Genomic DNA, 26760 nt, shown 5'->3' with positions numbered 1-26760 from the left:
ATTGGATTAGGAAGTCCATATGGTTTTTATGGGGAGATGAAAGTGTAGCCAATAATTTGCATCCTTTCTTCCTCAGCAGGTTATTTTAGAGATGTTGTATGGTGTATGTTTAAGTGCTATTTCAATTATATACCTGCTGCTTGTAACTATTTTTGAATAAATGCATCTTTTCACATATCCTAGATTGCTTGTCCTTTCAGCAGAGCAAGAAAGTAAGATAGCTGTGTATTTGCAAAAAGGTTATAAACTCAATAAAGCAGGTCTGCTGATGGGATTTACCTGAAATAAGATGACATTCAATGCTTAGATTGTTTTTAAGTTACAAACACCTAAATAGGATTGAAAGACCATATTTCTATCTAATTGTTAACAGTTCTTCAAGCATGACCTTGAGAATTTGAAGTTTCTTTTAGGGAAAACTTGGACCCCCATTTCAGATTTCTCTATCTTACATTTCTTAAAGAACTTGCTTTTTAAATTATTGCATCAAAATTCTAGTCACAAAATAGATGAGTGGTGTTCACTCTCTTAGTACTGTTCCACTGAATGATGTTTGATCACGTGCTGTATGCTGTGCTGTCATGGGAAAAGGTTATAGTAGCTTTTCTTCTTGCTTGTCTTTTAGTATCAAAGTAAATTAGGTTTCCTAAATTTGGAAGGGACTTAATGCTAAGTAAACACATAAGTTACATCAAGCTTTTCATTTTATATGTAGAAGACACATCCAAAAGATACTATTTTCCAGTAGATAAATAGGTGTTCCATTCATGGCATAGGTTTAAGATGTGCTATTTGAAATCTGAGGTTTTTGTGGAACTTGCTAACTGTATTTTATGCTCATAAACCAGTTTGAAGCCCCAAACACAATTTCATTTATCTTTATATTCTAAGCTTTATAGAGTCTGCAAAAGTGTCCATCTGTTCAGTCGAGATTGCTTCAAATAGTGAGTGGTCAGAGAGACGTAGCTGATAAAGGTCAAAGGAGCCTCTTGACCCCGTGGTTCTTGCCAAAGCAATTGGAGCGTAGGACTGATATACAGTTAGATACAGCTTGCTAACGTGGGCTCCACTTTAATTGGTAATGATAGCAAGAATACACAGTAAAGTCATTGCTGAAAGAAAACAAAAAGTATCCAATATAGTAATTTATTACCAGTCAGTGGGTTTCACGCACTGGGTTGTTTTACCCCTGCAGTGGTCAGAGAAAGCAAAAAGGTACTCTAACACTTAACTGAAAATGGATGCCCTGCTGCTATCAGAGATGCATGGTGGTCAAACGATTGCCTGTGCCATTAGCTTGGTAATGTTTTCTCTATTGTAAACTCAGCTCCCCATGTTCTTCCTGTGCATCAGCTGCAGATTGAAGGCTTTCTCGTTTGTCTTCTATTTGTGCTGCCAATCATCAAGCTGCTGTTCACCAAGCACATTTCAAGGAGGCAATTTTTTTTTACTACTATCGACTACCATCTCTAGCAACTGAGGGCTCAGAGGATTTAAAAATAAATTTAATGCTTTAATTTACACTATGCCAGCCATTTTGTACGTTGTTTATGTATTTGTTTTCTGTGACAATTCAAGAAACAGTTACAAGTTTCCTATTTTGCAAAACTATGCTTGAGATAGATTTATGTTTTGGGGACACATTTGCAGGTACTCTTATGCTACTATTTCCATTAAAAAGGTTGAAGAGAAAAATATTTTTACAAGAGAAGATGATTTTTAACCCATTCAGTAGTTAAAAACAGATGAAAAATGCAAATTCAAATCCAACAAAAACTAACAGATATATTCCTTCCCACTATTAAGGATAAAACATTATGTAGAATAAAATAGAGCTGTCATTGACCATATAATGTATAAGACCTTTAGGTGTGGTAACCACGCTTCAGTTAAGAGTTCTTCAATCTCCACAAATTGCAAATGTAACAGGAGGTTAGGAGTATCTAAATAGCTTTTACAAGCAGGTGTGATTGTACTTATTTTTTGTGAGCCCAGAGACAGATCAGTGATGAGATGTGATTCTGAAAAGTTATGACCTCTGAACTTCTGTTGACAATCCTGTGACTGGCCTGATCAAGACACAAAAAATTCTCACCCATCAATAAATTTCGTTTGACAAATTCTACTACCCTCTTCTTTCATTTCTATAGCAGGTTCTCCACAATTCAGTTTCTTAAAAGCAAAATGTGTACTGTTAATGAAGACTGATTCAGACATTATATATGTCTTTATAGTTTCTATTTTCTTTTTAGAGTCATAAAAATACCACAGTGAAGACAGATAACAAAAACAATTGTTAATTTCATTGAAATAAGCATATTGATATTATCAAACATCATTGTGATATTTCCAAAATTATCATGTCAAAAAACTTCCTGGAGCCTATAAGATATGGTGGTTTTGATGATTCTATGTTGGGTTTTGTTTCAAAAATCTTGTTTGAAAATGTCAATTTGACATTCACACAATTGGATATTCACAGAATAGCTCCACTGAGCAAACAATTGGGTGCTGGTGTTTTAATGATTAAGTTTGCATTAATTTATTGATAGTAAATATATTTAATAATGAAACACTCTCTAAGAGTCCATCGGGTAAGACTTACTCTTTTATCATGTCCTTCAGTGAGCTGTTGTATTGTATCTGTATTAAAAGCCAATGGCCTAATTGCTGTCAAAATATAAAGGTGTATATATCTTAAAAAAAAAACCTCTCAAGCAAATCAGAAGTAGAAAATCCCTGGCCCAAAGGAAAATAAAACAGTGGTGCACCTTCTGTGAATGAAACAACCTTCCAGTCTCTTCGGCATTATTTCATGTAAGCTCCACACATCTCTCCAGTCTCCCCCTGCCTAATCTACCTAAAAATTCCTATTAAAGTTGTTCAACTTCTGTCTAATATTTTCCTGAGCCTCTGCAGGTGGCAAGCAATGGATAAAGGAGGGGATTGAACCTGTTCAATGTTTATGAATCAAAGTATGTTCTTTCAAAGGGGAAAGCTCAAAGGAACAGAATTAAACACCTTAAATATTACATAATTTAAAAACTTAGTTAGAATCAGCATATGACCTATCAACAGGATAGCTCCCACTTAGGGTTTGTACATCATGATTCTTTCTGCGGGTACTGGGAACTTTGGGACCAATTTTCTGCCACTTCTGTCCTGTTAGGTTTTGGGATAAGTGAGAGTGCAATGAATAAAGTCTAAGTCTAGAAGAAAAGTCACATTTAATACTTCAGGACTTGCTTGGCATGGGAGTTGGTACTACTTGTGCTGTGAGAACTGAGCAACTGCTATTCAGTGTTATCAAAGCAGCTTCTGAGTAGATTTTGAATGCTGGTGCTGGTATTTTGCCTTCTAAAATTTCTACCTTGTGATTTTTTTACCACTTTGTTTCCTTTATGTAAAATGAATGTCAAGATCATTCCTGTCAAATCTGCTTTTAGCACAAAACCCACAATAGAACACTTCTGGTAAAGAAAGCAGGTACGTGGAGCAAGTGCATACATATTAGGAGCTGAAAAAGTATGGGAATTTCTGTCAGCTAATGGAAGTGTGTATTTTAAGTGGAATACCATTCCCAGAACAAGTTGGATCCCAGTGGAAAAAAACCTTTAGAGATGAGAAGGCAGCTAGGTAAAATAACACTTGAATTGTACTTCCCATGAAATTTTTATGTGATATGTCTGTCCTAAATCTGTTAAAGATAATGGCATGTCTTGATGCAGTTGGGGGCCACAGTAAGCACAGCCCCTGCTGCCCCCTCCCCATAGTCACAGGAAAATTTTCCTTGGGTGCTAAGAATGAGTAAAGGGGAAAAGATGTAGTGGAATGAACAGGGTTGTAACTTGTGGAGCAGTGATGAATTGCATGCCAAAAAACTGGAATAGGCTTCTGAGAAATGTGTGCAATGCCCCAAGCCAGTGAGTGTTTAAGGGGCATTTGGAGAGCCTAGTTGGACTAAATGTTCCTTGTAGTTCCCTTCCAACTTAAATAGTTTGTTCTAGCTCTTGTCTGATCCTGGCTCGAACATCTTTAGTGGCAAGCTGGAGAGATGTTAGGGGATGCTGGCCATGCATGGAAAATAGCTTGGCTTTTCAAAGCCTCCCTGAATCTTGCTCTTTCCTGGATATAGAAAGCATTTTGTGTTGTGGGTCAGTGATGTACAAGAGGTTCACAAGTTTCAGGATATAATTTTAGTCTATAGTCAGCCTTTTTGCTTCTTTAAAGCCAACAGTAGGCTGTCCACATCAAAAATAAATTTAAAAACTAGAAATGGTTAAACTAGAAAAGGAAAGGTGCAATATATAATGCAAATATCTGTTCATCTGATTTTCAGTATTCAAAAAATGCAGTTTCCAGCTCTCTGGTTTGTATTTAGCGTTATGGGTGTCTTTCAATTCTCTGTAATCTTCTATTACAGAGAATAGCTTGCCTATATGTCCTAAATGGCATTTTATGTCTAAAGCTTTGGATGCCCACCTTCTTGCACTGGAATGAAATGCCTGTGGCAGAGAGCTAAGATAACTTGGCAGACAGTTTTAGGATCAGTGTCAATAAGCTTTCATATTGCCAATAAAACATGACTACTTATTGTGACTTCACAGGTAGTAGCATCACCAGATGTCTCAATGGATTGCCATTGACACTGGATTTTCCTTTGTTTGGATGCTGATTTCACTAAAGGTTTTTAAGTGTTAATCAAGCATATATAAGTGTGTAGAAGAAGAAAAGGATAGGCTAAATAATAATAGCTTCAATTAATGTCAAAGCTAGCCTGTGAATTCCGGTATTTGCATTCCATGGGGTTCTCTCTATCTATTAGAAAACAGCATAATTAAAGATTAAAATAATCCTAGTACTTAACTGCAATGTATTATTTTTTTTAAAAGGAAAGGGATAAAAAAACTGAACAAGCACTTATAATCTCTTACTTATGACTCCCTATGGAGATCTTTAAATGAGATTATGGATTTAGAGTACATTCTCATCTGGTTGGGAGAATCATTCCCTAAATAACAAAAAGCCAAATTATATTATTGCCCAAAACTAAATAGTCACGTCATAGAGTTTATGCAGTCAATTTTTTCCTTGCGTTATTTGTACTAATAAGACAAGGAAAACACTAATTAATAGTTTTAAAATAGCTAATCCTATAAAATCATAGTTTGTAATGTAAAAGAAGTTGGGTAAGGTGGTCATGAGAAAGATGAGGTAAACAACGTTGCATTCCAGCAAGAGCTGGTTGCTGCTCTGTTTACTAACAAGTGGTGGTTTATTTTGAGATTTAACTATGTTCAACAGAAAGTTCTTTGTGTTAGTGGAATGCTTCAAATTATCAGAAGAAAATTAAAACTAAGAGTGATCTGGAAAATTCTGTATCATTTGTGGTATGGAAGCTGGCATCATGGTTTGCAGAAGTATTACTGACATGAAAAGTTGCTTCTTGATGTGTCTTTCTGCTTGTGGAGGTGAAATAGGCTGAGCGTGGTGCTGAGAGCATAAGCTTGTGCAGGACAATAAAAACATACCAGTCGTAAATGCTTAAAGAAAAGGGCAGAAATGTCAACAAGGTGTTTATAATCCCTTACTTCTGGTGTTTCCCTGAAAGTAAAACATACTTTGGTAGATGCTGCAGGATTATGATATGAGATGTCGTGTCACTGTGAACTCATCAGGTCATTTTCAAAGTGCCTGGAGACATCCCTTCCACTGGAGTTTGTCACAGCATAGTGTCCACCTTGTGCCAAGGGCACTAGTAAAAGAGAAGATGTAAAGTTTTCTTCTTAATGACAATTTATCATTTAAACAATGAAACTGCAAGGCTAAAATGGAGTTCGTTTTAATTTTTTTTTTTGGTGAAGATGATTTTGAACATTTCCTGATGTTTAGCTGACAGTTCATCATCATCAAGTTACTTCTACGGTTTAACGTGTGGTTCTCAAGTTTAGAGAAGCTGTAGCTGTTCTCAAAACTTCTGGTTTCCAAAAATATGTTCTTTGATCATTTATTAACAACAGCAATTAGCCATGTGTTTATTATGTTAGTATGTAAAATTGAAGTTATGCTTTATAAATTGCCATTGCTGTGAATGGGCTTCAAAATTGGGGGAAAGGTATGGAAAATTCTAATAAAGATGCAGGTAGGAAATAAGGTGGCACAAGACAAAGTCAGATATTCACAAACATTTTAGTAAACTTTTTCTCTTAATTATTTTGAGCTAAGGTGCTAAGGTGAATTAATTGTGTGGAGATTTATTTACCTAGGTTCCTTATTGTTCTTGCTTTGTGACTTATCTCAGGAGGTGGCTTTGCATGTTTTGAAATAGCAAAAGGCATAGTCTTTATCCCATACAAATCCTCTATATGTCCCATGCAGCAAATTATAAAAAGGTGTACGGACACTCGGGGCTTGCAAGAAACTTGCAGCATTGTAGCATTTGCTCCTCTAGCTTTATTTTGTAAAAAAAAGTTTCATGCTTTAAAATTTTCCAAAAATCCTTTGAACTTGAAATTAGACTCGGCAGAAGAAATACCAGCCTAGAGTTTTCGCAAAGATATGTGCTATCTACAGTATGGCTGTGTAATTGAAGGAGCCTGTTTTATAGTATTTACACACAGATGTCTCTGGGTGTCTTAAGCTATTTGGAAGCAAATCTTCTTTACTTAATCAAAACTGAATATGTATAATTTAATTGAACTTAATGGAGTGAATAGATTTTCTCTATTCCAGAGGCAATTCTACGCTGATAGCTTGAAAATTACAAAGAACTGTTTAGACATTTAATATTTTTCTTTCAGTTGAATGATACCAGCTGCATCCAACAGCCCTTTACTATTTTACCAGCTAAGACAAAATGGAACAATGCAAACTTTCATATTCTCTTATTTGACCTGGAAAAACTTGAGGAACTGCTCTCATCTCAACTCAATGGATTAAAGTCATCAAAATCATTCCACAACCAATACACTCTAGAAAGAGCTAAAAGTACTACTGAGAAAAGGGCACTGACATTAAAAAGAAATAAAACTGCTGCCTTTGTACCTCAAGTAGATGGGCAGGCAGAGACTGTTTGTTCAGACCAAGTTCACAGGGATAATAATGCAACTAGGCCTATGGAAGAAGGTGGTGGCATAAAAAGATGGAAAAAAATGAAGAGTTCAAGAAAGATCAGAATGCAGCCATCAGGAAACATCGATGTGAACCTGGCAACTGATACAGCCAAACTGCTTCTGTCATGTCTCCTACCATGGGGTGTAGATAAAGAAATAGACAATCTCTGTGCAGGACACCTGAACATCTTGAGGCTTCAGTGTCCTGTTTCTTTTGGACTTGTGTCAGATGAAAGCCACCTCTCACTGATGTTGCCAGGGTGGAAATGTACTGATTGTGGTGTGCTAGGAGAACATGGAGTTTTCAATTTGTTTTCAAAAAGAGTCCTTGATTTATCAAATAAATACCTCGCTGCAACTGAAGGACAATTTGGAAAGAAGGATGGACATGAGAATAATGATTATGGAACAAGGGACTTGGAAACAGTATTTTTCTTATTTAGCAGAATATCTTTAATCTACAGGATAATTAACACACCTTCAGCAGTTACAGATGAAATTGAAAGGTAAGAACTTCTTCATTATGAGTGGATTATATTTTCTAATGCCTCTACATCCAAACCTAATTCCTCCTAATCATACTAATGCACCTGGTTATACTTTTCTGTTCCAAAAACACAGAGTAATCAAACACAGCAGAGTAATCTCTAAGCATAAATTATTGAATCAGTATTATTCCTACCCCAAACCTTGTCTCTGAAAAGCTTATTAGGTAACACACACAATTACATTTTGTGAAGAGGATCTTCAACAATTAAGTCTCCATACTTTCAGCTTCTGCACTACTGTAGGACTCTGGTATTAGCTCTGTTGATAGCTAATATCACTGAGCTTGTGGGTCCAATCTCTCTATAGGCCATTCACTTAAGAGGTGGGCTTGGTGGTCCTTCTGGGTCCCTTACAGCTAAGAATAGTCTGAGTCTTCTCTTCCTTTGTAGTGATGAAAAATGAAACAAACTTTTCTTAAGTATGTACTTCTTTAATGGAGCTTGTGTTCTTTCTCTAGAGCTCTTTGACAGATGTTCTTTGAAGAAAAGGGGATCAGGATGAAATTTTTACACTTTTCTGTTTAACAGATGAGAACTGATGCAAGATTTTTTTTTCATAAGAGCAAGAACTTGAATTATCTGGCTTCACACCCAGTTTTTTCAGAGATCACTCTTTTCCTTACAGTTCAAACTAAGTAGAATAATGAGGTCTCTTTAGGCACATAGCGAGGTGTGCATTAGGCACATTTGTGCTGTTTAAACTTCCACTCCTTATAAGCAATGTACTTCCTTTGCCATGGAACCCTTGACTTCACAGATAAATAAAACATAAGAGAGAAGAATAGTCTGCCCTAGTTATACTATCTGAAGTACAATGCCCCCAGTAATGATGGCAGCTCCTGGGAATGAATGCCTCATCAGGCCTTATGTTGTGAAAACCATCTCAAATAGCATTTATGTTACTCAAAGCAAATTTATTGACTAAATGCTTTTTCAGCATTAAAGGAAAAATAACATGCTCAACGTTATTTCACCAAGCCAAATAGAGCATGCTAATCAGGCAATGGATATTGTCCATGAATTTTTTGTTATTTGGCAAACATAGTGTTGGTCTGTATTTAGTTTTTTAGGGACAATTAACTTCAGTGTCGGTGATGCTATGGCCCCAAGGCAAGAAGGGGGGACAGAAAATATTGATCTTGCAGCAAATATCTACATCTCCCACAAAGCTCCAGGCACTCAGCCTCTCTCAAGACATGTGCACCATCCTGCAGGACAAAAGCACATTTCTCATTTACTTTTGCTGCTAATCGTGTTGCCTATTGGTCCGTGTTCAATACAAACACCTACATTAATACTTGTTTGGGGATTCCAGCTTGAACATGAATTCCTTTCCACGCAAAAAAGTACTTTATGCTTGCCTTTTAGAAAGCACTCTTTTGGAAGGACATTGTGTAATTGAAATTAATTAGCATAACAAAATCAAGCATTTTTGCCAGACATGGACATCCTGGCTTTGGGACATATATCCTGTAAAATTATAAGTATTAAAGTTGCTGTAAGGAAAAAAAAAAAATCCCCTTTTTTTGTTTGTTTTTTTTTTGATTTTCACCCCAGAACAATGCTATATACTTTTAAAGTTTTCTCTAGAATACATGAAGATATAAACCCTACCATCTTTAACAAATGTTATTTTGGTGAGTTGCCCTTCAAAAAGTACAGTATGCAGCCAAATCTCTTTGGACAGTTGCTTTATCCAAAACTACAGTTGGCTCAAGGGAAAAGAAGCCTACATACTGAATTCTAATTCACTACAGTATTTGCAGAAGCAGTTAGTAGGACAGCTCTCACAGCTTGCATGGTGTTTGTCTGTCTGTTGGTTTTTGCAACTTGACACAGCCTGTGAAAATAAAGAAACCTGCAGCAAAATGTGTCAGATCATAAAAGTGGGACAGAGACAGGAAGAAGCTGGGAAGAAAAGATCTTCAACAAATTTTTCTCCTGCTTTTTAACATTTGTGTCTCGAACTTACAGCTCTCAAGCTGAAAGCTTTCAGAGTGGTTTGGTATTGTAAAGTCTTTTGAAATGTTACAACTCACTGTTCACTGTAGTGAATTTGAAAGGCAAATGTATTATTTTTAAAATTACACATAAATGTAGTTTATGTGGGTTACTATAGTGATTTATTTGAAAGAAAGTTCTAAATTGTGCAAGGATTTTGAGTGGTTTTTTACTCCCTTTCTCCACCATCCGTTTCCTTTATTTTCAAGGGTTAGGTTGCTGAGTTAGTGACTCAGAAAGTGCAAGCATATGTATGTGCTAGTCTCCTAAATTGTAGCCATCCACTGAAATCCCAAGTATTGTAATGATACTCTAAATTATTTACCACTGTGGAAAAAAGGGAAACCTATAAAAAAAGGCTTTTAGTTTCCCTTGAACTTTTGTCCTATGTATTAGGAAAAAAGCCATACAAATTCTTTTGTGAAAATGGTATTTTAATTCAGTTCTTTACATATGAATTTGTTTCTTTATTGCAAAATAAAGCTTCACATTTGGCTCAAATCCTGAATTTGGATGGGACTTTTCAGTGTTGCATATTTGTGAATGTTTCAATACCAAGTTGTAGAGAGAAGAATGTGAGTGACTTCTAAGGAGAAACTTAATTGGGGTTGATAATAATTGATATCAGAGTACCTACTGTAATAAAACCCCAACGCTTCCTTAGTACATAGGATTTCTTGTATGTGTGTTCTGGTTTTGTTTAATAGTTTCATATTCTTTAAGTCCGCAGAAACCAGAATCTGTACATGACAAGTGGCGAAATTTAGAAGCCATAACACTTTCATGCCCCAATTTTTATGCAGAATTACCAAGCAGTAAGTATGTGAATTGGCAGTATTAACTTTTAAGTGTTCTGGTTTTGCATGCTTTTTGTTGATAAAATATAGAGTTGAATTTCAATAATGATAAAAAATGCTGCTCTGTATGCTGTCCAATCTGCAAACAGAGAAACTGAATTACTGTTTCTTTTGTGAATATCATGAAAAATGTGTAAACAAAGTGTTAACTGGAATCAATGATTTTTTCCTGGTATGACAAGACGTTTAGTTGAGTTTCTAAAGACACTTTCCAGCAATCAGAAAAAGAACAATGTAATAAGACAAGCACTGCCCTCACCCCCTTCCCCCATCTCCCTCATCACCATTACGTGCCCACCCAATAATATATACAGCCCTCCAAGCAAACTGTTGCCTTAGTAATACAAGAGCCATCCTGACTGTTCAATAATGCCTTTAGACTTCTGGCTCAGGGCAGAATAAAGTAATCTGTTCCTGTTAATGTCCCACAGGCCATCGCTCGTCAATCTTGGCTTTGCAAGCCAGCCTTGGTTTGTTTGCAGTATGTAACTAACCAAAGAACATTTAAATAAAAACTTAAACAGAATATGGAGATTTTTCAGCACATATTACCTGGAAAATATAGTGTTCCTCTTACAGAATAAGCTATGTCTAGACTGAAAATTTCTTTTACAACACATCTTGATGCTGTGCTGTGTGGGTAAACCTTAATACCTTAATCAAAAATTAGTTACCTTTTGTTCTCTGAGCCTTATATGCACCTCAACTGTAGAACTTACAATGATAGCAGAAATATATATTGGAAAAAAGAGATGGAACATAAAATCAAATGACAAGAGAAAATAAGTAGGGGAAACATATGGAAATGGTGACTAAAATGTTCAGGAACATAAAAATAGATTTACTGAGTGACGTAAAAATTCTAAGGTAATCTAATTTATATGCCATATCTCCTAGTTTATACAGTTGATCAGATTTACAAATTAAAATCTGATCTGAGACCTGCAGATAACAGAGATTCTAGGAACAACTTGTTCTTTAGCATCAAGGACAGACTGGACAGCAGAATAGGGAATGCATAGGTAAGTAGTCCAAAACATAAAGCATTCTTAATATATTTAGAAGGTTATGGTGAAAGAATACTCCATGGGATATCAGTTCTTAAAAAAAAAAAAAAAAAAAAACCAAAAAAACAAAACAAACAAAAAAACACCCACCCAAAACCAAATTAAATTTGGAATGAGAATAAATGTTAAAGCAATAGATTATCTGAACACTGTGTTTATTACCTTGGATGAGAGTGTGTTGTAAGAAATCACATTTTTTCAGATATTTTCAGGTATGTTCCTGAAAATTTAAAGATGTTAAAATATTTTTCTGTTTGTGTGCTTCTCTATATATTGTCAGTTCATAAGCTATCTGTGTTTTTCAGGTAAAAGTAGATATCATTCCCCAGACTTGGGGAGCATTTCACTGCTGAAACTCATTTGTTGTTGGAACGACCAATCTGTAAAGGTAGGAAATAGCCTGTGTCAGTTGTAGCAATGTTATCCTTAAGTGCCATTTGCTGTAATTTAGTATTTGGAATCAGTAATGTGACCTAATAGTTATAATTTATGGGGAAACGATTACATAAGTCATGCCATTCAGGTCTGTGGAAAGCAGATTGGTATTACAGTATGAAGTGTGCCTTAAAGTAAATGTTTAGATGTGACAAAGTAACTCTTCTGCTAATCTTTCATCTAAGTGCTCCTATTAATAGCATTTATTTAAGGAATGAGTTTTTTCCCTAACAACCACATGTAACTTAGATCAAAAATGCTGTTTTTGGCTCCAGGAGAACAAAAGGCCAGAATAAGAACAGTGTCCTTTGTTAATGTGTTATTATAAAAGGGACTGAAAATGCTTTAGTGAAGAGCAAAAATCCTGAGTCTTTAATTATTACAACAGTCTTTAAGAACAACTTGCAAGTCATGTAATTATGAGTTCTTCAGGTCAGATGATGCTCATCCCTATTATTAGTGAAGAATCTGAACTCTTGAGAGATAAATAACTTTTTGAGAGTTGACAGGCAGCAGTGAAGCAATCTAAGGAGTGAAATCTAGAGAGCATTTTTCATTTTAGAAATATGCATTTAAATAAAGTTGTGTTGTTGTTTGAGTGAGTTAATATTCAGGGATACAAAACTCAAGATGTTATACTCTGATAACAATAGATTTTATTCCAGAAAGGGGAAATACCTGCTACAAATCTAGTTTATGATATTACTTTTGAAATTGAAAGCAACTCTCTGCTACTTCAAATGCAAAGAATATTTTCCAGAGCTGAGTTTTGCAGGGGTGCTCCAGTAATAGTCCCCTGTTCTGTTAGACAAAAATAGTTCCTGCAAATATTCACATTCAGTTGATTCCAGCATTTCATCTTGAGCTTATCAGTTGTTTATTATATTCCTGCTGCCTGCACATCTTCGATATTACTTCTGAATTCTTTTTCTCTCCCCTTTCTCTTACAATAAGAGTTTTTTCCTTTCCTTTTCAAACCTGAATAATTGCAATTGTCATGTGGAATGCATAAAATCTCTTGCTGACCTGATCAGTCACTGGAAGTCTTCAGAAAGTAGTTAATATGTTTATGAAGTTGTGTTTGTAGCATAACTGATTATTGTGCGATCTATGTATTTATATTTTTGAGTGCATTTAGCAGATGACCAGCATATACAATGATACTGGTCTTATCTAGCACAGGAGGTTAGTGTGCTGAAAGATAAGGTATGGAATAAGCTGCTCCACAGTTTTTCACCTGAAAAGACTTTAAATGTAAGACACTGAAATTGTCAAGTACTGCAAATACTGCAAATATCACGCTCTTAGGAGGTATATAAATTTTGGAGTAAGATTCCATGAGAAGACATAACTAAACATGAAACCACACCAAGCCATGTGGAAATGCAGATGGCATTTGACAAAAGACAGACACAATCAAGTAACATGCTGAGACATCTACAGGTGCCTCTACAATAAGATCGTGTTGTGCCATTTGTTACAGTTTTTTGATTTAAGATGCTGCCTGTCATGCACAGCAGTGATACAAGTAAAGAGCATCTGATCCAGATTAGTGACAGGTTCTTTGTAGATCTCTTTTGTGTACCTCTGTAAGAATTGTTTTTGTTGTGTAAAATTCCCCAGGACAATGAAAATGTGTCCGTGTTTCTTTCTCTTTCTTAATTATTATAGATATATTGTAAGAGTCTGCTGCAAAGTCAGGATCTGCAATCCCCAAAGCTCAGGGCTGTATAGATGTGAGGAACTGGAAACTGCCTTTGGTGTCCCCTGTAAAATAAAGTTCTATTATAACAAGATGAAGGTTTGTGCTATATTGAATCACATAGGGCTGGGTTCACTTGCAGTGAACTTTTACATTTGTGGACCTGACTCTGGTATATTTGTCTACAATAAAGGATTTTGTCACAAAGGACACCCACAGCCTTTGTTCCACTTAATGATTTGAATTTACAAGGGTAGTTATTGATATTTTTGAGGGCAAGTACTTGATTAGTGAGTTGAAACAATCTCTCTTCCAGGCAGTTTGAAGGATCCTGCATATCAACTTTTAGCCATGTGAAACTCAAATAATTTTAATAGCTTTTTTATATTATAAATAGTGTATAAACTTAAAATGTTTATAATAACATATATTAAACTTAAAGTTTTTGTGTTCCATTTAAATTCATATTTAAGTTGAAACCTTAGATTTCATAGATATTGGGAAGCAGTCCTGACTGACAACTTACAACTTATTTTATTGCCATCTAGTTAACCTTTTTTTTCCTCAGTGTCAATGTAGACACACATGATTATCACTGTCTGAAAGACTTATTTTTCTAATGACATTCACCAGGACAATCTCAAGAGTTTGTGCAAGTTGGTTAAAATTGTCAAATACTTTGATAAATAATTGAGGTACTGATATCATCCAATCATAATTTGCATTTATGACAGATTGTTGAAGCAATGCAAGCAGTGCTGCTGGCAGAAGTTCAGAGGACTCTTAATCCCTTGAGAAAGACAGCAATTTGCAGACAGCCATTGGCCATAGTAGAGAATGGAAATGGTAAGTTTTGGACACTCTCAAAGACTGAGGAGAGGGATTTGCAGTACATTAAAAATAATAGAGTGGTTTGGATTTGAAAGGACCTTAGAAATCATCTAGTTCCAACTGCCTGACATGGGCAGGGCCACCTTCCACTTGACCAGGATGCTTAAGGCTTTGTTCAGTCTGACTTTGAACACTCCCAAGGATAGGCCATCCACAATTTCAGGCAACCTGCTTCAGTGCCTCACAGATTTACAATAAAGAATTTCCTCCTTATGTTTAAGCTAAATCTATCCTCTTTCACTTTAAATACTCCCCCTTGTTCTATCACTATAGAACCTTGTAAAACATCCCTCTCAGAAAATTTTCTTTTCTTTGTAAGTGGAAAATTTGTTGGTATATAATTTTAAAAGAACTTCCTCTAGAAGGCAGAGCAAGCTGGGAGTAGAACTCACAATACTTTATTTCTGTGTGAGACAAGCCAAATGGCCTATTTCTGAGTTTATCAGGCTAGGAGTTTTCTCATATGATTGTCAAGGAGTTTAAGGACTTTCACACTCTCTCATCACCTCTGAATACTAAAGAAGAAAAGGTAAAGTTTCTTTGATTGTATAATAGGTCTGGTGTTTGCAAATAAAATAAGCACTGTATTTGAAATAGAATCAATAAATCATATTGGAAAGAAGTTTTACAAATTTATCTTTCCAGTGACATCAGACCTTACACAGCACTAAAAATTAATTGCTCAAATTTTATAACTTCATAATGTAATACAGAATATTTTATTTTTCTTTTAGAAATAACCTCCATGCAAGGAGATATCAAATGCATTTTACAATTAGATCATTTCATTTTACAAGAAGCTTACTCTTTGCAACTTTACAATGGTGCTAATGTTTATGATAAAAAAGATTGAACCTGAATTTATGTTATGAAGTTATACTTTTTTTTTTAGCCCATTAGCTGAGTCTTAAAATTAAGTGACCTAAATTTTAGATCCAATCTTATTAGTGAGCCTTCACTTGGGAAACTAATTTATTATCTCATTGAGTGTATGTGTCTGTCATGAAGATTTGTTACCAATATCCTTGTTCCAGCATACTAAAAATGATCAGTGATACTTGCTTCAGGCCACAGTACAAAGAGGTGTCTCTATAACTTTGAAATGAAAAACACTTTCAGTGATTGTCATATATGAGTTTATACTTTGCTTACATTTAATATTGTTTCAAATCATTTTGTTTATGTGGTTTGGCTCAACCTGCATTGTAACTAAAGCAGCCCCAGCTGTAAAGCTCATGTATGGACCTAATTTCCTGAATTTTCAGGGCATATTTCAATCAAGTATTTTGACAGAGATTTACAGTTAAAATTGAACTAATTGAAAGTTCAAAACACAGGTGTCTTCAAACTCCAAATGTGTTTAGATCTTTGGGTTTATTTCAAAACTTTCTGTACTAGATGAAAAAAACATTTCTGTTACATAAAAAGTGCTGGTATGATTTTAGTAGTCAATTGATGTTTAATTCTAATTAAGTCTCAAACAAGTTATGAATTCAGCGGAGTTACTTCCACTCTCTGAAAGGGGGATTTTTTTGTATGTCTAGTAACAGATGGTTTTTACTGTAATTTTGTTCTTAACCTAATTATTTGTGGTTATTCAAAAAACATCTAGAAAGTTGATTTGATAGGAGAATAACAGGCATAAACATTTGTACCAGCTATGAATTTTTCATGCTTCATGATCTGAACTATGTAAATACATGCTGCAAAGAAGAGTGGATGTTTTTACATATTCAGAATTTAGTGTAGTCTGAAAGAGGCAGAAAACATACAGAATGACTGCAAAAGAGATTTTGCACTATATTTAATATTATATTAGACTTCTTTTTGTTCTCATTTCCACTTATGTTTGTTCCATTATTTATCACAATATGTAATAGCAGAAGTATTCTTGTTTAGGCTTGTAGGGTTTTGTCATATGTATTGTAAAACTTGATGAGCTTATAGGGAATTGAACAAATCATTTTATGGTTCCTAATATATGAAAAAGTATAACTATTTGTGTCTTGAAATGAAATGCAGAAATTATTAAAAACCCATGCAGGAGTAAGTCCATGACCAGTGGAATAGATATGTCATAATTTATTAAATATTCTGTGTTTATGGGCTGTACAGTAGTTGGCATCTTGTGCAATATCAAGGTAAAGATTAAATATTGTTTTGGGTTTTTAAGTTGTAGTTCAAGACTGGCTCTGTGCCCTCTGATCCAAAGTAAAAGAATCTGAGTCTTGGCTGCCATCATCATTGCATTGTATTGCATTGCATTTTTCTTTACTTGGAATTAAGAAGTTAGATCTAGAGATGTTTAATCTTATTTAACTCAACAAATTTCCACGGAAGTGAATAGAAGGTTGTTTGTTTTTTTTTTTAATACAGATTTTTAGAATTTGCCATTCAGTTTTAATCTTTAAAGTTCATAATATATTATATAATTGGGGCTTTTTTTTTTTTTTTTTTTTTTTAGAAAGGTACTTATTCCTTTGAAGCTCCTGCATCCTTACTTCATGGTTAAGGGTGATTAAATGTAGACAAGTTTCACTTGATGAATAATTTAAAACGCCATATCTTTCTGTGGGTCCGTACAGACAGAATTGCTTATTTGAATTAAAAACTCCAAACAAGCAAAAACCACAACAAAAGAAAAAACCCAAGTCACCAAACTCATATTTCTCCAGAAACCAGCATAAGGAATTTAAAAAACCCAAACTGTGCATGTAAAGCATGTCAGAGAAAGGGTAAACTCTATTCTGTCCTAGTACATTCTTCCATTGTTGCTAAAAGGAATTATAAATGCAAACAGCTGCAATTTCTTCATGTTAATGTCAGAGATAATAATTTTGGACCTGTTCCAAACATATTGATAGCAATCTTACTATTGATTTCTGCAAGGTTTTCTTCAGTTCTTCAAAGAAGCTTAGGTTTTCCCTAATTTTTTTGACATTCATCATAATTCTGAAAAAGTATATTGGACTTTATCCCTTTGTGCCTTTTTCTACACAGCAATAATCTCAGGTTAATAGTACCATTTAACGGGTTGTCAGTATGGTTGTTTTCTACTCTCATGTGAATCACAGGCAGTGATTTTCAGGTCTTGAAAATTTATTTATCCACTTTTATATCCACATAGCATAAAGCTAAGGGGAACTATGCTGGCATTCATTTTTCATTTGCAGTGTTTGATCTTATGACATACATACCTAATCCATACCAAGTCACGTGCAGAACTTCTTTGATCAGAGGAAGTGTGGGGATAATACCACTGTTGTCATTCCCTAGCCCACTGATTGGACACAAAGAAATTGAATATTCCCTCCTGGAGTAGATCTGAACCTCTATCTTTCTCAGTGGTAACTCATTGCTTATCCTCAGGGCATTCAGCAATGAGTCATCTACAGATTTTTTTCCTTTTTTTGTGGAAATATCAAAATATTTGCACAGTTAAGGTGCATTTTGTGTGTAGTACTGCAATTTCCCAATAGCTACTGCACTGAAGCAGTTTCCCATGTGCCATCCTCTGATGCCTGTTTCTTCTAATACATAGGGAGCCAAAAATTTCTTATCTGGAACAGCATTACAGCATTCCATTTCTTTTGGAACTGTGTGCCTCAGTTTTTTGTCAAATTTGAGGAACTGGATTTATTTACCATTTAAAAAAAAAATTGTGGGGAATAAATGTGTTTAGGAACTTAATACTCAGTTAATAAATTGAGGAAATTATGCATGTGATATTCCAGGAGTGCCAAAAACTGGAAAAGTGGAAGGACAGCAAAGCATAAGCTTTATTCCTAAATATAGCATAATATTTTAACTGCCTGCTGTATTTGTGAAAAAATGAAATGTGAAAAAATCACAACACTGAGACTAGTTTGAAATAAATTCTGGCTTGCACTTAAAAATTCATAGTTTAAGCAACTGCTAATGATTCAAGCTTTTAAGTATATTTGAAAGCTGTTAGCTATAACCTCATCTTTTGTATGTGGTTTTGGAGCCCTTTAAACTATTCAATTAAATAAATTGGTTCATGCAGGAAAAAAGCTTCTGCTGATAAATACCATAGTGAAATTAATGGTGCCAATTGAATTCCATAGGCCAGTGTGAAGAATTGTCAAAGACTTACCTAGAATCTAACGATATGTTTTGTTAAAATGAGGAATCCGTTCAGTAATGGTAAATCAATGCAGGGCGGGATATAACAGCTCCTGCTTGCTAGAGAGGAATAGTGACCTGCGGCACAGGGCTTTAAACACTTCCATCGTCAGCCGTTCAGAAACCTGTCCAGTTGCAGATGACTTTTTTATGTCAGCTCTTAGGAAATAATTCTGTGTCTGTCTTTTTACATAGCAGATGAAACTCCTTGCCTGCTTGCTGTCTGAAGGTTTTGTCAAGGAAGTGCAGCCAAAGAGGAGGGTTGCTCTGTCTCTGATATATTCTTTCGCATTGTCATCTTGTTATAACCTACTTCCTTTTCATATTAGTGCACATATGCATTCTGACTCTGTATGTGAACAATCAAAGACCCAAAAGGTAATCCTGACTTGGAGCATTAACCCATTTGGATCACTGATGCCAGCAAAAGTTATACAAGCTTTCAATGAAAACTTCTGTTGCCTGGCTGCTGGGGAAGCAACTTTTTGGGGGATAAATGCATTGACACGGTTCAACTATAAACACTTTTATATAATTTATATTGCTTGTGTTCTGGTGAGATACTAAATGTGCAGAAAACTCCAACAGAACCTGAGGAATCAGTAAATTATCTCCAAAATGAAATTTCTTTATCCAATCTGGTCTTCTTACTAGCACAAACATTTCATCCAATAAAACAAAGGTTTTAGGTGGAACTTGTTTTTTGTGCTTTTGGGCAAGTTCCTATATGTAACAATTCATTAAATTATTAGACATCAGGCTATTTTGAAAAATTATGTGCAGGCCAGTTTTGTGTGTGTGCATTAGCAATAAGCAGTGTAGGAATTGTATAATCAACATTTCATCATTATTAATGTGAGTTAGATTAATCTGTAATCTCATTTTAGACTGAGAAACAGCAAACCAATTAATCTAACATTTATTTGAAGAATGTACTTTGGGCATAACCTGGTGACAGCAGTAGCTTTCCTCTGTACGGAATATGCATTAAAAATGAGTATATTGTGTCCTAGTTTCATATTACAAATATTTCCAGTAAAAGAATACAAATCAATGCCATATTTTAGCATCTAACTTGCAGTTTAACTATACCACTGTATCATGTCCTGTATATCCAATTAAAACTGTAGTTTGATCCAGTAGTCTTTAATATTAGTGGTCAAGTACTAAAGGAAGTAAGCTTAAAGACTCAGTCTAGAACTACAGCTTATTTCATTCCATGCATCATATATTTTACCAGAGGACTCCTTAATGTAGAAGAAATCAGATTTGGTGTGTGTTTTTACACAAAATCAAATTCAAAAGGCGCCATCTCAGACTTCTACAAAACATTAGGATAGATAGGATTCACTGGTCAAGGAGGCATAAGGATCACATATATTCTAAATTCAAATGCGGAATAAACTTTAGTCAGTTTTGATTTCTATGTGCTTTTTCAGTGTTTACTGAATGCAAAGAATTTCTAATGCTCTATTTAAATCTTTAAAGATAAATACTTTGGGAGGGGAGGAGCTGTTAATACAGACATATAAAATTATCATTGGTTCATTTTTAGTCTCTTCTGTTTATTTAGAAATTCATTTGGTGAGGAAAAGTGCAATGCTCATCTTAGATTTCACAGTTCTGACTTGGGGCTTCAATATAACGTGTGAAAGAACTGCAAATACTCCTTGTTACTTAGTCTCCTCTAAGACTGTCTTATACTGGTTGGTTTTGGTTTTTCTTCTTTTGTTGGGTTTGGGGTTTTTTTGGTTTGGGTTTTTTTTTTGAGGAGCCACTCCTTGTCACATCTTGTTTCCTTAGTCTGAATGTCTCCTTGCCTATATCATTGTTCTTAGTTGAACACAGTGTTCAGACTTGCTAAGAGTATATAACCTGAAATCCTTGTTAGAGTCTTGGATTTCTTGTCACAGAGCCATGGGTCAAATAAACCCTTACAACTGGAAGACATCGGAACATAGCATAAGAAATAAGTGTATAAATTACAAAGTAATGTTTTCATTTCTTGTGTGTCATACTCTCATTTTTAATCCATTTGTGTCTGTATAGCACAGAGTTAATTTTATTCACAAAGGTAGAAAGAGCAAAACCTGGATGTTTTCACCTTGGTTTGGTTATATTTTGAAGTTTGTCCTGCTGTTTTAATTTGGTAATAATCTCTAACTGCTCAGACTCTGTCCTCTTTATTGTCCACACTGTTAAGGAGTGTAGACAATAAAGAGGACAGAATGATGGCCTTAGTGATGTTTCCCTATTTCTCTGTGCTTTTTTGCTCACTCAGCCTCTGTAAAATCTTGTGAATAAAATAGCAAAAGTAGATTACTTAAATTCTAGCACTTCCCCTAGAATTTTTTGTGCAAATAGTTCTTGCAAAGCTGGAGATTTTCTAGATGGGCCTAATATGAGAGGCAGGCTGAGGTGGGAGAAAAAGTAGAACTGTGTATAGTCCATAATTAAAACTGAAACTGAGCTCTGTGCTAACAGCCATAGGTAACACAGTATTAGAATACCTTGTTCATATTTATAAGACATCATCTAGAGTTTTTCTGTGCTGTATTGATGTTTTGTAATCTCCTGATACTATTTTTATTAATTTCTTTGCTGTTCGATATTTATGTAGGATACTATGGGAAAACATAGGGCAGGAAAGACTTAAATAGGTTCTACCCTAGAAAGATTGTAGAGTTGGATGCCTTGCTGAGAGAGGAGTGGTTCAGAAGAGCATGGATAAAGGGATGACCCCCAGGCAGAAGTTCTCTTCTCAACAATATATGATTATATTGCTGGCATGCTTGAAAAATGTTTGCAAGAGTTTGGCAATATTTTCTTCAGGCTCTGTTGTCTGAATTTTCCTTATCATGGGGAATAAAATCTTTCTGAGACATTTTGACTGCAGTTACCTATGGCTTCTACTGGGCAGTAGTGAAGGCAGAACAATCTGCAGTGTGCAGTGAACAATTTTTGTCATGCTTTAGTTAGTTTTCTGTCATGTAATTGGAATACAATTTATTTAAGGGATTCTTTTTAATGATGCATGAAGCAAGGTACCTTTGAATTTTGCATCTTATATTTTTTAAACTTTTAGGAGATACAGAATGACTTCCTGAACTTGGTCTATAACTACATATATTTGAAATGTTTCTGTCCTTGAATTCCAGATTAACAGACTCACCTACCTTATTTGGGATGAAATTATAAAATTGATCATGCAAATATTGAACCAACAGAATTACTAATATCTGCCAGTAAGACAAGTTAAATGTTTTAATAGTTTTGTTTGTTTAAAAAAAACTTGCAGAAAGAGAAATTACTTCAAGCTGCTCCCAATAGTTTTCAGTAAGATGGAAATTTTTCATACATGTTTTGTGAAAAACATGCTGAAAGGTAAAACTACTTTATTTATACAAGTCATTATTAGTATGGAAGTAGAGATTCCCAGCTAGTATGCAGCAAATTGACACAACTGCACAGTGCTTGTCTCTAATAATGAGATCAAGGCACCTGTCTCGGCAAACAAAAAATGGAAATAGCTCAAAACAAGCCTTACTTTCCTACCAAGAAAAGTATTCTTTATCAAGAAAATATTGAACCAGTTGGAGGTACATATATCCATCACCACTAGAATCTCTCAACAGAGCTGTTAAATTTCAGGATGGACCATGTGTTCATCTCTAGGTGCGCTTCTGCACCTGTACACATTTTTAGAAGGTTTAATGCATCTCTTTGTATTTCCTGTCTCGTAAATAGAATCTGTTTCTCTTTGTTATATAAAAGTAAACTCAGTGTTGTTTCAAAGCAAATGAGCATCATTAAGAGAAATAGTAATTCATATTTGCATGGTGCGTGGAACCAATCAGCACACAATGACTTCCAGATTTTGAATCTTAAGTTGTTCAGTATTCTCTCATTCTCTCATGGCGGGTTCATATTTAACATTTCCCTGTATGCTTTATTTTAAGGACCAAAGTTATGTCCACCAAGTATCCTATCTTACTTCAGCATCATGTTTTAGTTCTTCAATTGCATTGCTGGTAAAGATGACTATTCAAATGAAGTAAGAATTAAAGAATACAGAAAGCTTTCTGGTGTATCTGAGGAAATTTCAGCTGAAGAATTTTTTTCCCTACTCTTGGAAAAATCCAACTTATATCACATTGAAGATATGTATCACTAATTCCCTAAAGACCAGGTGCCACTATTGTTCTCCTATGATGGATGTTAGTCACATCACCTGCTGCACTACTAGGAGATGCTCAGATAGCCTAGTGAAGAGGGTGAAGTAGGAACCTGAATCCAGGAAGTATTTCCTGTAGAATAATTAGTACCTTGTCTGTGTATTCTTTCCTCTCTACCACTCATTTATCTGAATAGGTTTTGGATTTCTTTTTTCCTTTCTTTTTCTCTTCAGAAGTGTAAAAAAGAGAAGCAAAACCTATCTGACATAATTAAAGCATGTAAGCTCAATTTAATGTACTAATAATATGGTAATGCTAAAAATTACTCTGTTTCTTTTGGACATTAAGTGCTGTCAGGGTTTTGCATCTCACCAAACTGTCAAGTTTAATGCTGGCAATGAACATAAGTCTTTATCTTGACTGAAAATACAATCTTTTTTTTTTTAATGTAAGTTAAGCAGTCACTGGTCCTAGCTTGTGTTTTAAGTGAAAAGTAGCATTTTGGTGTTTTACGCAAATTGTTCTAATAGGTGTGTCTCAGATATTTTTAGCAGATAAAGGCCACTCTCAATGCCCAGGAAGAAATTTATTATTTAATTAGTATGTCCTCTTGAAAGGTTCAATAGGGCTTCCTTTCACTAGTGACCATTGTTATCTCTGTCAAGGTGTGATATATAGTGTATTATATGAATTACACTTCTGTCAGCAGATTATATTGGGGACTAGTAAAAAAAAAAAGTCCATGACTTTAAACCTGTGCTTTTATGTAATGAAATTTCATGTTTTAGTTGCGTGGTTAGGAATGTTTTAAAATAGAACTTGTACATGGTTAAGGGCTTACACTGGTTACAAGCACATTAGAAATAAAGTAAATGCACCAGCAGAAGGTCTGAGCTAACAGGCACAGCAGGCACATCTCCCTCACATGTTCCAGGAAAAGCAAAGCAAGTCACCAAAAAAAAAAAAAATATAGACTGGAAGATGGGACAGAAAAGAACATTTTTTCCAGTCTTGTCATGATAATTGCATATGGTAGACATATTTGCAAAACAATTTCTTTGAAGTTCAGTATCTTATAAGGGAGTAATGTACTTCAGCCTGGACTAAGTTGGTTTTTGAATGGTCTTGGACGGTCAGCACAAATGTATGTTGGTTTTTAGTTACATTCCAATACAGCTCATATCTGTTATAAGATATTGTTCTTTTTCACTCTTTACCTGTGCTTCCTTAAATGTGATTTTCACTATCTCTGTTTTACTAATTAAAGAGGAGTTAAGGGATAGAGCTACTCTAGAAAAATAACTCCCCCTTTCCTTGTTGCCCCCTGCCCTGTGTCACACCAAAGTTGATAATGCAGTTGAAGTCTTGGCTCTGTGATGTGGGTTATTTTTTCCTAAAATGATGAATGAATAACATGGCAAGCATAATCTAATTTATGGAGAGACAAAATTGATAATTTTGGGATCAGTGGTCAAGTGTGTATTTTTTTAGCTTGAAAATAGGTACATAATATTGCAGTGTATTTACATGCCCATTACATAGTAATGCAATAATACAAAATGAAGAATTTTCAGTCTTTTTCTTGCTGCCTTTGTGTAATACTTACAATTCTTTATGAGATTTTAGAATAGAATGTGAGGGGAGCTGACCCCTTATAAAAGATATTGTTGTAGAACTCCATGCTTTTTAGGAGTCCAGCAGTAAAAACCTTGCAACAAAACAAAAACCTTCAAGAACCTTGTTTATTGAATTCTGTTAGCTAAAACTGCCAAAAATAAATTAATAGCTGTTACCACTGCAGTGCTTTTTTTGTTCACAAGAAAAATACCTTGACATATTTTTTCATTCTGTGATTGGTGCACATTTCAAGGGTATAAATTAATCTTCAAAGGATCCTAGGGAATATCTTTCCTGGACACTTCACTTATACATCAAGTTGGCCATGTTAGCAATCTAATCACAATCCTGTAATTCAGTGGACAACAATTCCTTATTGTGAACAGCATAGCAGCTTTTACTATCATTTAGGTCAGCCTAAGATTGCTGATGCACCATATGTTTCAGGCCATGGATGATGGATGGTATCCTCTGGTGCCCATCCCTAAGTGATTGGAAAGATTGAAGACACACAGTTCACTTAAGCTTGCTTACTATTACATCAAGTAATCAGTGTGATAGGCAAACCTGTGCTCTCTGTGTCACACTGCCCAACTTTCTGCAGGGACATTGTGTCAAAAAAACAATCTAAGAACATTTCCAGATGACAGGCCAGTTACTAGAACAACCATTTAACAACTGGATTCATCTAAAAAGCTTAATAACATGGAAAAGTCAATACATGTTTTTAAAACACCTTTATTTATATGAATCAGACATGGTGTTTTGTTTTTAAAGGTTTTTTTATTTCAAGATTGAACTTCCGCAATCCAGGTAGTAAAGCAATCCTTTTCATAGTTCAGCCTCTAGTATGTCAAAACGTGTTTAATGTAAATCAGAGAGAAAGACTACACTGAGATCATCTTAAATGCATTAGAAGTTGTTTACAGTTTTGTGGGTAGAAACACGTAACATCAGTTTAAAGTTTAAGACCGAAATATTTTTTTTATTCCCCAGTGCCTGTCTCTACTGACAGCACTCAGTGTTGTTTTTATTTTCCTCAACTCTGTTGGACCAGTATCAAACCTAGGAAATTGAGAGCGTCTTGCTTTTTAGGAAGTTTTAGGTGGCACTGTGCTCAGGAGTCTTTTATATGATACAGGAGGAAAAGCTTAGATAATGCTCTCTCATTTTGCATAAAAATCCTGTAAGACTTGCAGCATTTGTTTCAGCACTCAGAATAGATCCAACCAAATAACATCAAGTGAGGTGTTTAAAATGTTAAAATTTAAAACTACTACTGGTGTATGGTATTGTAAAAATGGTAAAATAACTGAGTTGAAAGCTGAGTACATAGGTCATAGTATCTGTATACCACTTCAACCATGAAAAAGGAGCTAGGCAGTTCTGTGAATTCAAAAGTCAGAATTTCAGGGCAGACTTCGTCTTGTCAGTCCTTTGATGGATGACACACTGAATTCCATATCCAGACAATTTAGGCAGCAGCCTCTAAAGTAAATATTAAACTAAGGTAATGGAAAGAAAAAGCTATTCTGAGGAAAAGAGTTTGGGGAGTAGTGATTAACACTGACTTTAAAACCAAGGATGTCAAAGACATGGGGAGTAGATGTGTTGGTATTAGCAAGACTCATCACTGCAGGACAGAAAATGTTAGAAAACTGAATAATTCTTGTAGACAGTGTCTGAATATATGAACCTGTCCTTGTTAGAACTGAGGTTTTTGCCATCAATGACACTTTGGTTCTTTACTGAGACACTTCCTGGGGAGAGATGTTTACTGCTTTAATGTAACTTGTTCTGCTCTGAGGATGCTCACAGTGGAGCACTAGAGCTGAGAGAGTAAACCTAGAACAAAGTTACAAATGAATGCCAGGATGAATTGAAGCATTTCAAATATAAATTGCACTAGACTGGAATAGTTCATTTGGAAGAAGCCTACAGCAATTGTTTAGTCCAGGACTCTACTTTGGCCTTGTCAATGAGAGAAAGAGACCTATAATTAAGGAGAAAGGACTTTAAATATCTGGAAACATATTTTTCTTCAAAGGACATTTGAAGAGAGTGAATGAGAGTAACTTCTGCAAAGTTGCTTTAGCGACCCCATTAGCTAATTAGGCTAATAGAAACTTTAACTAGAATATAGCCCACAGTTAAAACCCTGTACTCAAAAGTTCTTTGTGGAATTTTTTGTTTTTCTAAAATCAGAAGT

At 35.0% G+C, this 26760-nt stretch overlaps 1 protein-coding gene across 1 annotated transcript in view; it reads left to right on the top strand.

The window, feature by feature from the left end:
* WDR72 (WD repeat domain 72) overlaps nucleotides 1-26760 on the top strand; it is a 91374-nt gene that overhangs the window by 34787 nt on the left and 29827 nt on the right. Inside the window, exons 14-17 of the mRNA XM_074549372.1 lie at nucleotides 6801-7618; nucleotides 10385-10476; nucleotides 11891-11973; nucleotides 14457-14568. Of these exons, the coding sequence (XP_074405473.1) occupies nucleotides 6801-7618; nucleotides 10385-10476; nucleotides 11891-11973; nucleotides 14457-14568 (1105 nt within the window). The remainder of the gene's footprint in view (nucleotides 1-6800; nucleotides 7619-10384; nucleotides 10477-11890; nucleotides 11974-14456; nucleotides 14569-26760) is intronic.

Source organism: Zonotrichia albicollis, chromosome 11 (genome assembly GCF_047830755.1).
Source record: "Zonotrichia albicollis isolate bZonAlb1 chromosome 11, bZonAlb1.hap1, whole genome shotgun sequence".
NCBI lineage: Eukaryota > Metazoa > Chordata > Aves > Passeriformes > Passerellidae > Zonotrichia > Zonotrichia albicollis.
The sequence above is the reverse complement of the archived record's forward strand: the minus strand, read 5'-3'. Positions and strand labels throughout refer to the sequence as shown.